Source organism: Spizellomyces punctatus, assembly GCF_000182565.1.
Source record: "Spizellomyces punctatus DAOM BR117 chromosome Unknown supercont1.10, whole genome shotgun sequence".
In the NCBI taxonomy this organism is placed as follows: domain Eukaryota; kingdom Fungi; phylum Chytridiomycota; class Chytridiomycetes; order Spizellomycetales; family Spizellomycetaceae; genus Spizellomyces; species Spizellomyces punctatus.
In genome coordinates this window covers 57,642-75,682 of record NW_015971546.1, presented here as the reverse complement: position 1 = coordinate 75,682, position 18,041 = coordinate 57,642, and the positions used below count along the sequence as shown (strand labels likewise).

General features: G+C 47.0%; 8 protein-coding genes across 8 annotated transcripts; 4 read left to right on the top strand and 4 right to left on the bottom strand.

Moving 5' to 3' along the window:
• The first annotated feature begins 175 nt into the window (after positions 1-175).
• On the top strand, positions 176-1,911 carry SPPG_05742 (uncharacterized protein). The gene is made up of 8 exons (XM_016753951.1): positions 176-252; positions 331-423; positions 484-499; positions 558-869; positions 936-1,115; positions 1,181-1,285; positions 1,355-1,505; positions 1,579-1,911. Exons 2-8 carry the CDS (start codon positions 361-363, stop codon positions 1,706-1,708), a joined length of 957 nt encoding a protein of 318 aa, XP_016606800.1. The 5' UTR covers positions 176-252; positions 331-360; the 3' UTR covers positions 1,709-1,911.
• A 367-nt stretch (positions 1,912-2,278) lies between these two features.
• Positions 2,279-4,636, top strand: SPPG_05741 (uncharacterized protein). Its single transcript, XM_016753950.1, has 5 exons — positions 2,279-2,391; positions 2,464-3,086; positions 3,155-3,286; positions 3,351-4,277; positions 4,347-4,636. The coding sequence occupies exons 2-5, from the start codon at positions 2,816-2,818 to the stop codon at positions 4,493-4,495; spliced, it is 1,479 nt and encodes a 492-aa protein (XP_016606799.1). The 5' UTR covers positions 2,279-2,391; positions 2,464-2,815; the 3' UTR covers positions 4,496-4,636.
• Positions 4,637-4,871: 235 nt separating this feature from the next.
• Positions 4,872-5,396, bottom strand: SPPG_05740 (uncharacterized protein; the record flags this gene model as incomplete). The annotated part of the gene is made up of 2 exons (XM_016753949.1): positions 4,872-5,282; positions 5,349-5,396. 2 exons carry the CDS (start codon positions 5,394-5,396, stop codon positions 4,872-4,874), a joined length of 459 nt encoding a protein of 152 aa, XP_016606798.1.
• Positions 5,397-6,513: 1,117 nt separating this feature from the next.
• SPPG_05739 (glutamate--cysteine ligase) lies at positions 6,514-9,489 on the bottom strand. Its single transcript, XM_016753948.1, has 6 exons — positions 9,166-9,489; positions 8,934-9,049; positions 8,749-8,871; positions 7,457-8,684; positions 7,148-7,396; positions 6,514-7,072 (listed from the first exon to the last, which is right to left on the bottom strand). The coding sequence occupies exons 1-6, from the start codon at positions 9,313-9,315 to the stop codon at positions 6,788-6,790; spliced, it is 2,151 nt and encodes a 716-aa protein (XP_016606797.1). The 5' UTR covers positions 9,316-9,489; the 3' UTR covers positions 6,514-6,787.
• Positions 9,490-9,912: 423 nt separating this feature from the next.
• On the top strand, positions 9,913-12,048 carry SPPG_05738 (uncharacterized protein). Its single transcript, XM_016753947.1, has 5 exons — positions 9,913-10,610; positions 10,674-10,929; positions 11,004-11,288; positions 11,352-11,679; positions 11,757-12,048. Exons 1-5 carry the CDS (start codon positions 9,951-9,953, stop codon positions 12,001-12,003), a joined length of 1,776 nt encoding a protein of 591 aa, XP_016606796.1. The 5' UTR covers positions 9,913-9,950; the 3' UTR covers positions 12,004-12,048.
• Positions 12,043-13,438, bottom strand: SPPG_05737 (uncharacterized protein). Its single transcript, XM_016753946.1, has 2 exons — positions 12,633-13,438; positions 12,043-12,569 (listed from the first exon to the last, which is right to left on the bottom strand). Exons 1-2 carry the CDS (start codon positions 13,423-13,425, stop codon positions 12,469-12,471), a joined length of 894 nt encoding a protein of 297 aa, XP_016606795.1. The 5' UTR covers positions 13,426-13,438; the 3' UTR covers positions 12,043-12,468.
• Positions 13,439-13,562: 124 nt separating this feature from the next.
• On the top strand, positions 13,563-14,495 carry SPPG_05736 (glutathione S-transferase domain-containing protein). Its single transcript, XM_016753945.1, has 2 exons — positions 13,563-13,798; positions 13,859-14,495. Exons 1-2 carry the CDS (start codon positions 13,648-13,650, stop codon positions 14,422-14,424), a joined length of 717 nt encoding a protein of 238 aa, XP_016606794.1. The 5' UTR covers positions 13,563-13,647; the 3' UTR covers positions 14,425-14,495.
• Positions 14,479-17,338, bottom strand: SPPG_05735 (uncharacterized protein). Its single transcript, XM_016753944.1, has 6 exons — positions 17,020-17,338; positions 16,694-16,962; positions 16,157-16,623; positions 15,678-16,099; positions 14,768-15,609; positions 14,479-14,692 (listed from the first exon to the last, which is right to left on the bottom strand). The coding sequence occupies exons 1-6, from the start codon at positions 17,075-17,077 to the stop codon at positions 14,549-14,551; spliced, it is 2,202 nt and encodes a 733-aa protein (XP_016606793.1). The 5' UTR covers positions 17,078-17,338; the 3' UTR covers positions 14,479-14,548.
• Positions 17,339-18,041: the final 703 nt, after the last annotated feature.

Genomic DNA, 18,041 nt, shown 5'->3' with positions numbered 1-18,041 from the left:
ATCCCGCATCGGAGTTCCGAATTCGAAAATAATCCATTATCGGCAAGAACAAAAAAATAACGGCCAGAAAAAGAGAACAAGGTGTTTGTTCTTTTACGCGCTCAAGGGCATTGGATGACTGTGCCACCTATAGTGATGCTGTCAGCATCGACCAGTTGAAAAGAGCAGCTTGACTTCCAAATCCCTCAAGTAGCAAAGGGCATCTCTTTCCCCTTCCATCTCTGCAAGATAGACTGTTTTTATTATCTCACGGTTCGTCACTAGTGCAATATCCTCGTGTTGTCTTGGTATTCAAGCTGCTGATCGATGCATTTCTTGATTTTCACGCAGCAGTTTCTCCTCCCTCTTGTCGAACGCACCATGGTGTTTGGTTTTTTTGAAAAGCATTTTGAAGCAAAGGATATCCCTGACCTTTCTGGAAAGGTATGATAAAGATGTTATAGTCGTTGCAGTGTCTGGACGTGTCTAACGTGCACTTTGAAGGTCGCCATCGTCACGGGTAAGAACAAGATCTGCAGACCTCTAGAATAAGGGCGTCATTAAAGCATTCTTGGCAGGTGGAAACACTGGGATCGGATACCAGTCTGTGCTCCACCTCGCAGATCACAATGCCAAAGTTTACTTGGCGGCTCGTACCGAAGCCCGTGCTCTTGAGGCTATCGCCAAGATCAAGGAGCAGATCCCCCATGCCAACGTCGTTTTCCTCAAGATGGATTTGATGGATCTGGCTTCGGTTAAAGAAGCTTCAAAGCAGTTCAAAGAAAAGGAGACGAGACTCGACATACTTCTCAACAATGCCGGTATCATGGCGGTTCCCTACGAGATCAGCAAGGACGGTCTCGAAGTCCAATTCCAGACTAATCACATGGGTAAGAACCTTTTGCTTCGCATACCTCAAGCAAAGGATTCGTTTTTCCTAACCATTTCCGCCCCAGGACATTTCCTGTTTACACATGAGCTGCTTCCAACCCTTATTAGCACTTCGAAACTCCCTGCATCCTCCGTCCGTATCGTAAACGTTTCCTCTATGGCTCACAATATCTTGGCCAGCACGTATCAGTTCGAGACAGTAGAGCAAGCGAATCGTGATTTTGGCAGCACCTGGACGCGTTACTGTGAGTTTTTCATTTTGGTACTAGTGGTATTTTTGCCTGTTCTTGATGGACTGCCATTCTCAAAGCCCAATCAAAAACTGCCAATATTCTTTTCACAACTGGCTTGGAAAAGCACCTGAAAAGTGAGAAGATCTTTGCCAACTCGTTGCACCCGGGTGCCGTGGATACAGGTAAGCAACAATGTCTTCACAGTCAAAGTTTGTAACCGAAAATGACGGCTCATTGATGCCGAATGTCAGAGCTCAGTCGTGGTCCCGCAGCGACATACGGTAAACTTTTTGGAGGCATCTACAGTGCGTTCAGCAGGGTCGCTCTTGTAAGCTCCTACAAGGGCGCCCTTACGTCTCTTTACTGTGCCACAAGTCCAGAAATTGAAGAAAAGAATCTCCGGTAAAGATGCTTGACCCTTCACATATAGTTGACATTACACGCATTGACATGGCATCTTCCGCTTTTTTCTTAGAGCAAAATACTTTGTGCCTATTGCCAAGGTTGCGACACCGAGCGCACAGGCCCAAGATGAAAAACTGGCCGACCAGCTCTGGGATCTGTCCATAAAGTTTTTGAAGGAAAAGGGCTTCATTAGCGCATAGAAGATTGCTAATTTATATTTTTATTTGAGTCTTACTGCTGGTAGTCTATGAAAGTATTATATGCCTGATTATGTCTGTATCTATGAAGTAATATTAGTTGATGCTAGCTAGTACTTTTTTTCATGAGATCTCCGAGGTCGCGCATATAAATCATGAATCGACTTCACCGTGGCACTAGAAAAGTTCTGATGCCAAGACAGTCCACAAGGTCTAAGGTTTTACTTTACCCTGCAGCAACTATTGAGGAGATGTATCGAATAGACACCTTGAATCGACTGCACTGTAGCACTTGAAATCTTATGCTGCCAAGACAACAACAAAATTACAGACGTCCGGCAGAACCTATTGAACAAGGGCTGCTCTGCAGTGCATCATTACCTGAAGACTTTCCCCAGAACGAGCGACAAAGTTTAAAGTTTGGTTAACTTTCAAGCTTTCGCACAAATGCTCTTGCATGCAAAGCTCTGCCCTTAAGGTGTTTGCAGTTTGCCGCGCGCTAAGTTCCAAATTATCCGGAATCAGTTGTAAAAAGATGGACCATCGTGGAAAGTGAAAAGCCAACACGTTTGCCTTCTCGCGTGACGCTCCATGCCAGCACCTGTGCGCGGACCGACTTGCTGAATGACATTTGTAGATGCAGTTTTTTGTTTTTTGACCTTTCGGCGACTCCCTACGTGGTTTTGGTAAGTACGCTTTACTTTGGAAATTAACAGCAAAAAGTGTTGTTTTGCTCACTCTTTATGGCTGTGGGGCAGAACTGCCAAATGCGCAAAATGGGCAGGACTCAAAATTAACATCTAGCAAGTGTTGAAATTGGGCGTTTCCGCACGCAGACAAAAACAAAAAACAAAAGGACCGCAAACACCAAAAACTGGGAACCTAAAAAGAGTTGCCCGCCGGGGGAGGGGACGTCATTTGTTCGACCCACGATAGTTGGACGAAAGCAAGACTTGCACGCGACCAAGAGAGTTGGTGTTAATTTGTCGGCAGTGTTATTTTTTTTTAACTCAATGGTAGTTCTTGGCTAAATCTGCTATAAAATTGCTGTACTTGACCATCCCCCAGCCCATTTCCACAGCTCAGCTTGCTACCTCATAAGTCCAAACAATGATCAAGACCACACTAGCAGCTTTTGTCGCCCTCGCTGCTTCTGCAGCCCTTGTCGAAGCGGGTACTGCACAGGAATGGCGCACCCGCACAGTATACCAGGTTATGACTGATCGCTTCGCTGTGGCAAACGGGGCACCCTATCCTGGGCAATGCGATGGCCCGCAACGGCTCAACTATTGTGGTGGGACATGGAATGGGATTCGGGACAAGTTGCCGTACATCAAATCCATGGGCTTTGATGCTATTTGGATCAGTCCTACCGTTGAGAGTGAGTTCTGCTTTCCCTAACTGGACATTGATGGTTTGGGTTTATAATACGTCTTTTTTTCAACGTAGATACCGCTGATGGATACCACGGATACTGGGCTAAAAACTTTTACAATGTCAATGACAAGTTTGGTACCAAAGAGGACCTCAAGGGATTGGTTAAAGCTGCTCACGATCAAGGAATTTGGGTGATGGTTGATGGTCAGTGTACATGCCAAGTCGACTTAACAAAGTCCCCAACTAATCCTTCCTGCCATCTCAACAGTTGTGGCTAATCACTTGGGTCCCAATGACGACGTGCAAACCTTCCCAGCGCCCTTCAATAAATGGCCTGACCACTTCCATCCTTTCCAACCGATTACGAACGATGATTACAACCGCAATGACGACAAGGCCATCGAAAACAAGTGCATTTACGACGTCCGCCTGGACAAAATGCTGCCCGATCTCAATACTGAAAACCCGTTTGTTAAAAACGAACTCAACAAGTGGGTCAACTGGCTTGTCAAGGAGTTCAACTTTGACGGAATTCGAGTCGACACGGTCAAGCATGTTCCTCGGAGCTTTTGGCCGGATTTTGCCCGTAGTTCCGGGGTCTACGCTATTGGCGAAGCTTTCCAGTTTGATAAGACTTTGCTTGCAACTTACAAAGACACGATGGACGGTATCTTCAACTTTGGATTCTATGATGTTTCAGCAAAAGTCTTTATGAGCAAGCAATCCATGTGGAACATTGAGACCTACCTCTCTGATATGCGCCGGCTGTTCGGCCAAGATAAACTCAACCTCCTTGGTACCTTTGTGGATAACCATGACCTCAGCAGGTTCTTGTTCACGCAACCCGACCGTGCCCTTCTCCGCAATGCCCTTGCCTTTGCCCTATTCACAGATGGAATCCCATTCGTGTATCAAGGAACTGAGCAAGAGTACGCTGGAGGTGCAGATCCCGAAAACAGAGAACCTCTCTGGTACGTCAACTACAAGAACACGACGACCACTCAGTTCTTTGCCGCTTTGAACAAGGTGCGCGCAACAGCCGGTGATGCTTTCCACAAGTCGGTCCACACGAGCGTTTGGACAAAAGATAACTTTCACGCGTTCCGTCGCGGACCGGTATTGGTCGCTCTTACCAACGTGGGTAGCCAAGGACAAGTGACAGAGAATATTGCTTCTCCATTCCCGGCTGGAACAGGTACCGTCCCTGATCTGCATAAATCGGACGCTTTTTCGTCCAACTAACTCGTCCATCATATCTATCTAGTTCTTGTCAATGCTCTTGATTCAAACGACCGTGTCACCGTCTCAGGAAGTACCATCAGCATCACGCTTCGCGGCGAACCCAAAGTGTATGTGGCCCAAAATTTCAACGGGGCCCGCCGTGTTGTGAAAAGGAACAAGACCTCAGTATGATATATATAGATATGTAGAAGATTTGTAGAGTATGTGGGCAACTTTGGCGGGTCCGAAGTAGCCTCTGATCATAACGTTTGTTGAATACACAAGTTGATGCGCGATGTGATGATTTTCTTGAGAACAAGCAGATGAATTCCATGCATTGTCGTATTGTTGCAATCAAAGTATATTTCAAAGTGCTGGGCAGATGCACCCGGCATATATACACATGACTGGGCAATTCACAGAAACTTAAAGGACACTATACAAAATACATCTGTTGCTGTGGATGAGCAAGCACAATTTACACAGTTTGTCTCGGCTCCAAAGGAAAGAACAAGTAAAACCACAAGCTATTTTGCTGCAAATATTGGCATGAAAGTTTCTTCTCGGGTCAAATTTCAAATTCCTTTGTCTTGTCCAAAAACTCTTGCAAGTTTATACGACGGTTAACTTCTCCTTTCTTCCCGGCCTGCCGCAAGGGACGCTTCGGTATGGTGATATCATCGCAATCGGAGCTCTCCTCTAGTTTAGGAACAGGACTGACCGAGTGGTGTTGAGCCTTCTCCGGGCGACACACGCTTCCATTTTTCTCTCCATCAGCTCTCAATTTCCTCTGCATTTTCTCTATTCTTTTACCCATTGCTTGCCGCGAGCGACCCGGAAAGAGTTTTTCAAAAGTTTTTCGCATTTCGGAACGAGGACCTGATGGCGCCATTAGTAACATTGCCTTTATCGCAGTGTCTTCTTCCTTTGTCCAGAGCTTGCGCAAATCAGAATTGCAGGTAGGTGATTCGGGTACAGGCTGGGGGTAAGTTAATCAGCAATGATACGTGGGAAGTGATAACGATCGTTGGAGAATCATGATTACCGATTTGCGCTCGCCTGGGATGTCTACCTCGTCCGTCTCGGTCTTCATCTGCGTCTCGGCGTTTGGGGATTGGTGATTTTTGCTATGCATGGTTCCTTGTCTCCAAAAAAAAACTGACAGAAATAAACGAAGACAGTTGCAGTTAGCTTCGAGGATAACTAAACGGGTTGCAACGGTCCCTCCTCCGTGTTGCCATTGTTACACTCTACATGCTCTGTTGTAATTCAGCAAGCCATGGCAAGCTCATCCAAAAGCTTCCACAATCTCTACCTTTCATCATTTATATTGGAGATATCACATGATAGTATAAAACCCCTTTCTGAAATTGAAAGCCGCCTTAGCCTCTATCATTATATTTCTTAAATAAAGCCATTCTTTAGATACTTAAAGCAGGCAATAATGATGATTTAACAGTTTCAATACTAGTTAAAATATGTACAAGTATCTACCTAGTGTATAATTTACGTTTGTTTATATTGATCTTGCGATGATAAGTAGATTTAGCAACAGAGATATGAATGAAAGAAAATAACGTCACAGAGTGCCTGCGGGTCTTAGGAACCCCTTGCAGCTTTCGTATGCACATTATAGCCAAGCGAAAATAAAGAATTATCAAAGATTGTGATAAAAGCTGTACCCGCCCTGACCAGTTTCCTAACCGTGTACCCTACCCGCATTTGCTCTTGTCTCTTGTTTTGATACTACTACTGATCGTGTCGCTTGTGCATCTGGCAATTATCTTACGACATTAAAAACAAAAAGGAACATCATGCCGCGCGAAGTATGTTAGAGACTATGTATCCACCAAAGTCTACCGCAATCTAACGCTATATGCATTAGTGGTCCATGTCAGAAAATGGATCCATACTGTATGGAATCAAAAGAGGCGATACTTTTCCCACCATAGCCAAAACCTTGAACGAGATTTACGGTACGGATCGCACTACAGTCTCGGTTAGAAAGCACTATCAAAGGATGAAGGCCAAAAACGATGAGAATGAATCGGCGCCCTAGGCGAAATGCATGAGGTTCTTGGAAAATTTGTTTGGCATTATGATTATTGCAGTCGACGGTGGGGTGGATCTGTCTTGGTGGTATATGTTGAATTTGTGCTTGCGGGATGATATGTAAAATGAAGAAAGCACACCGATTCAAAGTGTAGATTCTCGTCAGCCACTAGCTATTGTTGGAGAATGCAGACATTTCCCTTTTGCATCGTCTAGTATGAATATATAGTTTTCAATTGTCACTGTTACCTCCCCCCGCCCCCCGCATTGCAGACAATGAGCCAAAGCTTACTAAAAAAAATGCAACCAACATCTTACTAATTTTCCAGTCGTTAACGCTACAGCCCTCCCATTTTATATCTAAAATGAAGCAGGTACCGAAGCCCCACACTCGAGTCCAATCACAGCGTCCCTAGTTGCTGGCTACTACACCTAACAATTTAACCCTTTAACCTCTTTCCCCGCCAACCCATTAATCGCCTGGCACAAGTCCCATGTAATGTCCTCGTTTACTACAGAATCCTTTTTGTAGCTTGGATGACTTGTCACAAACTCGCGTATCCACGTTGCACCTGTCTTCAGGTCTCCGGAGGCTTTGCGAGAGACGAGGTCGATGTATAGGTCGAGTTTTTCGCGGGTTGTTTGACTTATGGCGGGTTGATGGATTGCGAGGTATCTTCGCACGAGAGGGACGAGTCCTAGATAATGAGCCGATGGCTATAGGAACATGAGGTTGCTTTGATCAGTCTCACCATCTTTGATAAAAATCTAACCCAGGTATGTCTACAGTACCTTTCCATTGATAATCTCATCAATGGTCATCTCAACGCATGCATCCTCGTCTTCGTCTCCCGCAGCAACTCCGTCAACATATCCTGATCCGTAAATGGCTTCGCCAACCGTTTGGTTAGACACACCATTGCATCTGCATCCAAGATCCGCAAGTCTCCTGTTCTTGTCCCCAATGATGTTTTGCCGGAACCAAAACTTTTCTCGTAACACTGCTCCCCGGTTGTGGGCCCGTCGCATGTTTTCGTCGACCTGTGAACTAAGATTAGAAAAGCCGTATATGTATATGTATATAGTTTAAACGGAAAATACCTTGCTCAAAGGGATGTACAAGTTGAGATCGAAACTCAAGATTGCTCTCACAAGAAGCACAACAAAGATCGCAAATGCAGCGTTTTCACGATCAGTCAGCTGGATTTCCATACTACGGAACTCCACTCTCCAGCCAATATTTGGGGTGGTCGGTGAGGGTGGCTTAAAGCGCATCGTTTGCCAGTTGGTCGACTGGATGTTTTCGAAATGATCCGAACTCAGTTGGTCATCTTGCTCCAACAGTTCCTGGAAAATGACCAGCGGATCACGAATAAAGAGATGGGCGTAGTGCTTGGCAAGAAGGTCATCCACTCCACCCGCAACGAGCTTTTGGTATATATCTTTATCGTATGGAGGATTGATATCGTTGTACTTTTCCTTGTAATACTCCATGCCCTTAGATGGCCCGGCGGCTACGTCATTCACCGCTGGCGCCCCTTCTTCAGGTAGTACGCATCCTCCAGAATAATTAGGTCCTGGAGAAAGGTAGCAAGAGATGGAGTCGTAGCGAGATTTGCTGATCTTGAACCGGGACTCGCTCAATGGCTTCAGCCCACGCTCTTCGACTGTCCGGTCATCAACACTGCCTGCAATTACGTTCCATCGGCAGTCAACATCAGCCAGATACCCACGGAAAATCGGTGCACCAGCGGAGATGGCCATCATAATGGGTGCCACAACGGCCAGTTGATCGTACAGCCGTCTCGCCTCCTCCACCGAGCAGGCCTGAAACGTGACCTGAAGGCAGCAACATCCCATCCCAAAGCACATTGCATCCATGTAAATATGATCTGGAAGTGCATCAGGTACAAGATCCGGCAATGGAGGAAGCGCGCCCTTGTCCAGATGTTTTGCCACCTCTACCGTCTCCTTCACAGTTCCGTTGGAGCATCCCGCCGCGATAGCATCGGGAAGGGATTTCGTCAAGCTGCTCGCAAGGCATGCTGGGGCAGGCTCAAGCCATGGGGAGGGAGTGTTTGTATCTTTAAGTATAGGCATATTGATAGCAACCTTTGATCCACGCCGCAATCTAATGTTGGCGGTAAGAGTTGGGAATCGCGCATGAGGGTTGATGGCTTCTTCGGGTATGAAAAGACTCATGCTCGCTCCTCGATCTGGTGTAGCGACCGCATCTGGCTCGGTGAAGTGGCAAGAGCCCAGGCGTGGGAAGTTTGTCATCGTTAGAACGGCTTCATTTGGCCGAAGCATGGAAGTTGCCAATTTTCGTCTACACATGTCATCAGGGTCACCAATAAGGTTATTAAAAAGTTGATCGTCCGTGGCTTGCTCACCTTCGCATCATATTATTCTCCACGCCCAACACGTCATCCAGCGTATAACCGTACGGAAGTCCCGGAGTGCCTTCTAACATGTATCGGCCATATTCTGGCTTCCAAGAGCTCTCGGGCACATCACTTCCAACGAATACCCGTCAACTCTCGCCATTTTTCCTTTGAACTTGTCCGAGCCCACTCACCCCCTGAGTATCGCGTCCGTCTCAATCTTTTGTAACTTTTCGAGCGCATCGTGTGCGCGAAGAGACACCTTGACTCGCTTCTTATCATCATCAAAATATACAACAATATACTCGATCTAGAAAGAGATCGTTCAAAGGTGAGGAGCGATGCGACCAGTTCGAGTGAAGACGCCGACAAACGTCGCCATTCACGGCTAATACAAAAGTGGTTCATGCCAGATCGTCAACGTACTTCATCACCCCAGAGCAAATGGTCCTTTCTCCGCTTCTTTATTCTATTCCAAATGTTTAGAAACTGTACAATGCCGTGTTCTCTAACATGGTCCGCGTGTTTTCGTGCCTCCGCCCAAGGAAGTGGAGTACCGAGCGACAACAAGCCCATATCTGTGTCTGCAAGTGACGAAAGCCGATGGACAATCCACACACGGTTAGAAAGGACGTCTACAGGGTCCGTCCGTCAATATCCGTAACAGTGAGCCTTCGGAAGGGTCCGTCCTGAACAAGGATGGGATGGTGGGGGAAATGGGCACACTTTACTTTTTTTTGTTTTTTTTTTAAACCCCCTCATCCATCTTCGATATTTCAAATCCCCTTCTGCCAGTCGCGTAACACAGTTGCACGTGTCGGCACAGCGTAAGCATTGCATCTCTGTGCCTTTGGATGGTGGCACAGTGAGTGGCCAACCTGTTGGAACCGTGGGATCCACGATAAGGAGTTTGGTTTTTGCCGGTAAAATTGCGGAGGCTCCGGGTTCCAACAATGTGGAAAAATGACTATTTTTTTCCTGTGGGACGTCACGACAGTCAAAGGGTCCGACCCCACGAAATCGCGGGGATGGCTGACGTACTTGCTTGGCAAAGCATGACCATAATTGGCTTAATGAATCGGAGTTCTGCTTTGGGCAGTTGGACGTTGGTCTAGTGGTTGAGCATCTTTCACGTGGGTGGCGAGAACAGGCAGTCAAAAGCCATCTTGACGCAAGCAGCTATATGAGCTTTTGGGACTGCAAAAACCAACATGAACTCTCGTCCGCCATCTGCACCTAGTTACAGATTTACATCATCCAACGCAAGGGAAGAATACACCGCTAGGCCTTGCATATCGAGCTCACCACCACCTTCTGCAGATGGGGACAATGAGAAATATGCAGCCCCGGCCGCTGAACCGCTATCTTGCATCTCATCCAACAACAAGGTGCCCTCTAGTGATACATCTGAAGACGCGTTGCTACCACCAGCCTCTCAACGCATTCAGGTGGCCGTCCGAGTGAGACCTATGCCCACATATAGACCATCCCACCCATCTCGGCAAGCAAGCAGATGTCGAACTCCTCTTCTACCACCAACTCCTCTACCATTCCGTCGGCCATCTATTCCAGACACTCTCCCACGTACACCATCCATTCGCTCCCTCTCTGTTTCTTCAGCTCAGACGAATATATTGAAACCTTTACGCGGCGTCCCACCCTTACCAGCTGGAGAAAATTGCATAACAATAAGCCCATCAGCCCCAGATTCAATCTGTATATCGGATCCTACAGGACGCCGGGGTCAGAAGGAGTTTGCATTCGATGCAGTGTTTGCAGAAGACGATTCTACTGCTCAAGTTTATGATCAGATGGTCAAGGGAGTGGTTCGCAAATGCTTGAAAGGATACAATGGTTGCGTCTTCGCCTATGTGGGTAGTACTGCTTTTGCTCTAAGACGTTGAACTTCACCCAATCTGATTTTACCTGGACAGGGCCAAACTGCATCTGGGAAAACCTTCACCATGGAAGGATACAAGCCGACGTCTTTTGATGCACCGCCAACGGACCCAGCAGACCGCGGCATTATTCTGCGCGTAGCTGCTGACCTGGTAGACCATATCCAGCGCGTCACGGCATCCGAAGCTAGGGGAGAGTCAGAGCATGTCACACTGTTCAGTGTCAAAGCTAGCTATGTAGAGATCTACCAAGAGACGCTTACGGATTTGCTATGTGATAAAGAGGCGCAAGGTACCAAGGGAACAGACAAGCCTGCCGCGGATCTCCGTTAAATTTGACCTTTTACTTTTTTGCAATTATTCCAGCCGACCTACGCATTCGGATGGACCCCGATTCACTGTCCGGCAAGGAGTTGTACATTCAAGGATTGACACAACGAGAAGTCGTTGATTTGGAGGATTATGTACGAGTTGTGCAAGCAGGCGCCAGGCGGAGGACGATCGGCGAAACCAACATGAACGATGTATCCTCTCGTTCCCACGCCGTTCTCACGTTCACTATTGAACAGATACAAAGGCGGCGAGGAGTATCAGAAGCAGACGAACTCGGTACGCGAAAGAGGAGTAAGATCCATCTGGTTGATCTGGCAGGCATGGAGGTTTATTTTTGCTTGCGCCTTGTCCATATCTGCGACTCACGCTCAACACCCACAGGATCCGAACGAGTGACCAGCACGGGCGCAACAGGAACCCGACTTAAAGAAGGTGGCAGTATCAACCAATCCCTTCTCGCCCTTGGGAATGTTATCAGCGCCCTGTCCTCCCAGACGCGGACGCCCACACAGCACGTTTCTTACCGTGACAGCAAGCTCACGTATCTCCTCTCCGATAGTCTGGGCGGGAATGCATTGACGGTCATGATTGCCTGTGCCACACCTGCTGGCAGTTGCTATGAAGAGACCATGGGAACATTGCGGTTCGCTGAGCGAGCCAAAAAAGTCGCATTGAGGGCGAGGGTTAATATTGATCTGCAATCTCGACGGTACGTTGATTTGAATAGGCTGTCACCATTCGACTATTCGACCATTCGACTATTTGCCTTATCCGTTTTCCTCTTAGGATCCTATCCCTAGAATCTGAAATAGCCCATCTCCGTCAATTACTTGCATCATCATCAAGAATGCTGCCACAAACCCAAGACGCATCGACTCTGACTCTAGTATCCGACGTGACCCAACGAGTATCCAAATGGAAAGCCTTTAGAGCTTCCGTCAGCAAACGCTGGAAAAAGCTGGCTTGGAGAGCTAAAAGAGGTCTGACAAAAAGAGGACAGATCGGTGTTGAAGATATTACGTCCGTCGCATGACCGCTTATGGAATTGTAGCTCTCATACTTTTATACAACATTCTGTACAATAGACTGTAATATTGATATTATTTGACTATAGTTGACGCGCATCCGTTCTGCTCGTCACCGTTCATCCCAATGACAATGACGATCACCGTCACATTGTCATCAGCACCCTTTACAACAGCCTCTTTCACCACCGCTTCTGCAGCCCGCTCACCCCAAGGTACTTTATCGTCTCTCCCAAACTCATCTTCAACAATATTTCTCACCTGATCTACCGTTAATGCCTTCCACACTCCATCACATGCAAGGATCAGTACACCAGGGGACAGTGGTCTGGCTATGATATCAGGTGTAGATATTACGCCGTACCGCTTGAAGCGAGCATCACCGAAAGCGCGGGACACCTAGAAGATGAGCATACCCACAAGCAGAATAGGGAGAGATGTTAGTAATATTGCATTACAGAGGATGTTCGGGCCTATTTGCCATTCGTCCGTGCAGGACCATGCCGGTTATTTCCCCAGAAGGGTGTTACCTCCAAGCTACCAAGTACACGACCATCTTTAACGTATCCTCCAGCTGAATGTGGAAACAAGTCAATAAAAGCGGTCAGAGATCAAAACAGAAAGAGTTCAATCGAACCTTTTTGAATTCGCCTTCTCTCCTCCCACACTGTTGGTATATGATCCCTTGTCAAACACACGGCCGTCCACCCACTCTTCTCATCCTTCTTACACCAAACGCCTTTGCAATCCCCTAGCCACGCAATACAAATCCACTCGTCCACCACAAGAGCTATGATTCCCACCGCCCCGTCCCGTCCTTCAGGCCAAGTCGAAAGAATCTCTCCATCGCACGCTTTAAAAGCATCAAGAACGCAAGAGCGAATGGTAGCGGCCGTTGGGGATTCTTTTCTTTTCCCGGTTTTGGTTTCAGTGGATTCGGTGGGGACCATTGGGGGTGGTCGCGAGAGGAACTTGATCAGATGTTGGTGTAGGTGTTGTTCACAGAATGTAGACACAAGGGATCCACCATGTCCATCAAAAACACCATAATATGCAATGCGGGTGAACCACGACGTTGTTCTTGACTGTGTTTCCTTCTCTGCAACCACCAAGGGTGCCTTTAGCAGAGCCGTCAATTCCTCACAGTCGGCGTCAAAAGACACGAATCGGTCCTGTTGGTACTCTCTCCGCCCTTTACAGGTACATGCGTGACCCTTTACGGAAGGAAGACTGTTGGCTTGCTGTGGAGTAAGCTCGCAAGTTGCTCCACTGGACGGACGTTTAGCTGTTGGCTCATTGGGCGAGAGCTCGGAAGAGGCCTTTCGTTTCTGAGATGATGCCGGTGGAAGAGACCCAAAGAGGCTAGATGTGGTTGCCGCTGGTGGTGGAGTTGTATGCACAGGCGGAGGAAGATTGTCAAACAGCCCCATGGCAGACGTGGTGGTCGTCGCTCAGTCTGGAGAACACTGCTGTGACCGTGGATATTGAACACGCGCCATTATTGCCCTTATCGTTTGATGAGTCATTCAAGTATAAATAAATAATAAACTCAGCTTCACTTCCCCACTTGTCGACCTCCTTACAAGTATTAAAAGACAAGTTCCTTTCGCTTCCCTTCTTTGCATCAATTTGCAATATTTTGGACAGCCAACATGTCTAACAAGATCTTTAAGCTTCACCTTCTCAACCTCAACTATTCCTCCTGGTCTCTGCGTGCGAGGATCGCTGTCGAACATTGCAACATTCCATGTGAAATCATTACATATTACAAAGAAGACCCTCAATCCTATGCAACCTACAAAGGTAAACAGCAATTCATATAACGTAGCTTAAATATGGACATTGCATCTGACTTTTCGGAAGCTCTATCTCCTACCGGATTATTACCACTCCTTGAGATCAACTCTGAATCGGGTAGCCTCCTCATAGGTGAAAGTCTTGCCATCCTCGAGACCTTTGCAGAAAGCACACCATCCATGTGGCCAACTGATCCTCTCGACAGAGCGCATGCTCGATTTGTCGCAGCTGAAATGCATGGTGGGTTTCTTGCGTTGAGGAAGGCAATGAGCATGGATTGGGGCCGGAGGATAGCACCCGGGAAGATCACGTGGTCGCCAGATGTGCAAAGCGAAATTCAGCGGATATTTGATGTGTGGAGAGCATGTAGAGACCGTACAGTCAGTGGCGCAGGAGCAGGAGCCGACGAGGGATATCTGTATGGGTCTTTTACGATTGCAGATGCAATGTATGTTCCCGTAGTTTTGAGGTTTCAGACTTATGGCGTCGAACCGAGGGATGCGGTTATTGCAGACTACATGCAGACCGTGCTAAACACACCAGCAATGAGGAAGTTGGCTGCCTTGGCGGAAGAGGAGCGTAAGAGTCATGTATTTCCGTGGCCAGAGTATAATCTCTACTCTGACGTATAGGACAATGTTTCCTGAAATAATAAGAGTACACTAAAATAAGATGGACCTCACGAACCTTTTGCTACCTTGCTATTTATATTTATGCAACTGTTAAGTCCATGCAAGTTGGTATATATAAAAAAAATCAATACAAGAAGCATCTTCCTTCATCTCCCCTAGGGTTCATTGGAGATCCCACCCGACACCCAAAAGCCTTGACAAACTCGGGAGAGTTATGTAAAACCCCATTCACACGAACTGCATTTGGTGCGTGAACATCATTCTCGAGCTACAAATCGAAAAGCAAGAAAACAGTAAGTAATTGCTCTCATGTCTCCGAATACGGACAAGCACTCAAGCGTACCAGGTATCTTGTCATGGAATCATCTTTGGCCGTACACCATGTCTGTCCAAAAGACAAGAAGAAGACTTGCTCTTTGGTCAATCCACCAAATCCTTCCTCCTCTTCTCGTGGATTGAAGTCCTTCTTTGCTTTAGCCTCTGCCGTCTTCCATGCCGTGAGCGCCACATCCAATCCTCCATTATCGGCAATATTTTCACTTATAGTCTGCTTTCCATCTACTTTGCCCAAGGATCCATCAGAAAACTTCACCGCATATCGGTTATACTGGTCCACAAAACACTTTGCGCCCTCCTCAAACATTTTCATGGAATGTTGTGTCCACCATGGTTTACGTTCGCCGTCCTTGTTGAGCTTGTACCCGGTTGAATCAAATCCGTGCGTGATTTCATGTCCAATGATCATCCCAAGAGATCCATAATTCATCGATCGCGGATTCTTGGCGGAGAACAAAGGACGTTGAAGGATACCAGGGTTGATTTGAATTTGAACGTAGTCGGTTAAATGGAATGCGTTCAGCTGCCACGGGTATCCAAAGTATAATGTATCCCGTCGGAAGCTTTGCCCTACTTGGTGGATAGACGGTGCGAAGAGAGCAAAGACTTGGGCTTGGACGGCATTCTCAAAATAGGTGTCTCGGTTGAAGTGGACGGGCGAATAATAGTCAGCGACAATTTGCGGATCGGCTAGCCATTCCGGATAGCCAACAATTTCAATCATATTGTCCAATTTGGCAATCGCCGCCTTTTTAGTATCTTCGTCCATCCAACCAAGGGTGCGTAGTTTGCCACCAAATGAATCAATCAGTTCGTTCACCAAAATGGTGGCAGCATGTTTCTGTGTAGCTGTGAATTGAAAGATATGTTCATTGCGCGTTCACTTTCAATGTCACGTTATCACTGTCGGTACTTACTGTTGAAAGCGTACTTCACGAATAAATGACCAGATAAATAGCTCAACTGAACGCCTGTCTCCGTGACACAGTCATTCTGAAACATATCGCTTTGGTCATTTGGGTCATCATACACAGAGTGAACTGCCCGAGGTTTCAAGTCTGCTGCCCAGATCCGGTAGTAATCCTCCGAGAGCTTGTTGAAGTGCGAAACGCCCAATCGCCATATGAAGTAGTACTTTAGGTCTTTGGGGTCGTAACGTGTAAGAGCATTGATCGTATCTATCCAGATATCGGTGTCGCCCCAAAAGTAGACTTTATGTGCCCCACTCATATGGAGGGGACCCACGTACTGTCGCCAGTCCAGAGAGGTTCGCGAATTGAGTTCTTCCATGGTAAGGAACTGGGTTGGATCCAGACCTTCGCCCGCCTCTTGACCATTGCTGCAAAGAAAGTCCTTAGAAAGAAACCCCGTGTTCAAGTCGGACGAATGTACTTACTTGAGTGCTTCAATAAACTTTGCCATCTCTGCTTCCAAACCGGAAATCCACACCGCAATCTTCTCCAAGTCAGCATCATGGGGTAATCGCAAGATCCCGTGATGGACAAAAGGTTGTAGAACTTTTTTTACAGTGTCGGGCCCGACCTGATAGGCAGGAGCAGGGTAGAACTGCAAGCGAAGATCTTTGGGATCATTATTCTCGACCTTGGTGTACGCTGTCTTGAAGAGAGCATACACCCCATCCTGGTGAAGCTCCCCAAATAGAGCAGGTAATGACATGTGTCGTTCACAGTTTTCCACAATTTCGTAACCATAAGAGATGATAGGTCCAAAGCCTCGCTGTTGAACTGCGTGAACGTTTCGACATGAGTCGTAGTATGCTCGAGTTTTGTCAAAAAGCTGTCTGTCGAGGGGTGTCTTGCCCAAGGCGTCCGAGGTTTGGTTTAGGATACTCTCCATTAATAGCTAGCCATCAAATGTGAATATTAGCCGATGTGACGAACGGCGACCCGCCTGATGCGCTAGTCCCACTCACCGAATTGCTCCTTTGCATCAACTCTAGCACGTCCGCCCCATGAATCTTTTGATATCGATCTATAAAGCCACCACAGGCATGCATATAAAAGTCCTCACAGGGATGCACTCTCGGATCCATCCATGCTTTTATTCTGTCGTATCCAAGCGAGTGGGGAAAGTCTAGGGTAATAAGGGGTTGGTACTCTTCGTTTCGCGTAGTAAGATGGACATGGTGCTGAGGGTTAGTTGACGGTGTAATGGGTGGTGATGTAGAACAGGATGCCGGGCCTGCCGCAGGTTGGTCAGAACATGACTAGATGCAGCAAGTGAGTAAGTAGCGCGAACCTGTGAGAACTGCACTCGATGCCAAAGCCGCCAATACGGCAATCGTGAAGGAAACCATGTGGAGAGTGCGAGGTTGAAGGTGGGGGGCTTGTTCACGTCCAAACTATTCGTCTTTGATAATGCCCATGAAATTCAAATGTCGAAAGATCTCTCCTACTCCTACATACACTATATAATAGTAGTTTGCTATGTACATGAACCCCTTAAAAGGCGTCAAAAGGCGAAGTAGGTTGAAACGGTCCAATGGAGGTGAACCAGAGAGAGGAGGCAGTGCTTTCAACCAAAACAGCCTCACACTTGCTTGCAAAAGGACGCTCCCAAAAGCCAGCTCAGCCTCGCGTTCGTTTTCAGTATATACTCAGCCATTTGACAAAAAAATTGAAAATTTCCAAAAGTTTTGCGTGCAGCCGGATTTGAACTCTCGACTTTTTTGCAGTTGCTCTTGATCTTTTGATGGCATTAACGCACATTAGCACTCCTATCTCAAGAGTACGACAAGAATGATGAATGACGATGTATGAATCTAATTATCAAAGCAATCTTTCCCTCTTACCATTCTTATAACCAGCATCCAAGAATCTAAACTAGATGATGGATAATGATACAGGTAGAACATTGCGCACATGTGGCATGTGGCCAACGCTAGTGCATTGTGTTGAGGGGCACTTGGTACCCACCCAATAGCAGTTGCTCTACCATACACTATACACTAGTCCCAGCGCAATCATCTAGGTGATGTAGCGCTTGCGAGGGGATTGCTAAAAGTGGATTGTGCTCAATCTCTGGAAAACTCTGTCGTTTCGTTAATATGCAATCACTGAGTGTTGCCAAATATTCGTCATCTCTAACAAAAGCAACGCTGTAACGTAGCGCCCTTCAGTACGCAGAATCCCATTATTTGTATCCCACTGATTGGAGTAAATGCATGTCTGCATAGTTAAAGCCCCGATACACTGCCGTCTGGAGAAGTGGGTGATTCCACATCGCCTGCATGGCTGACGAAATAACGACATCTTTCCAAA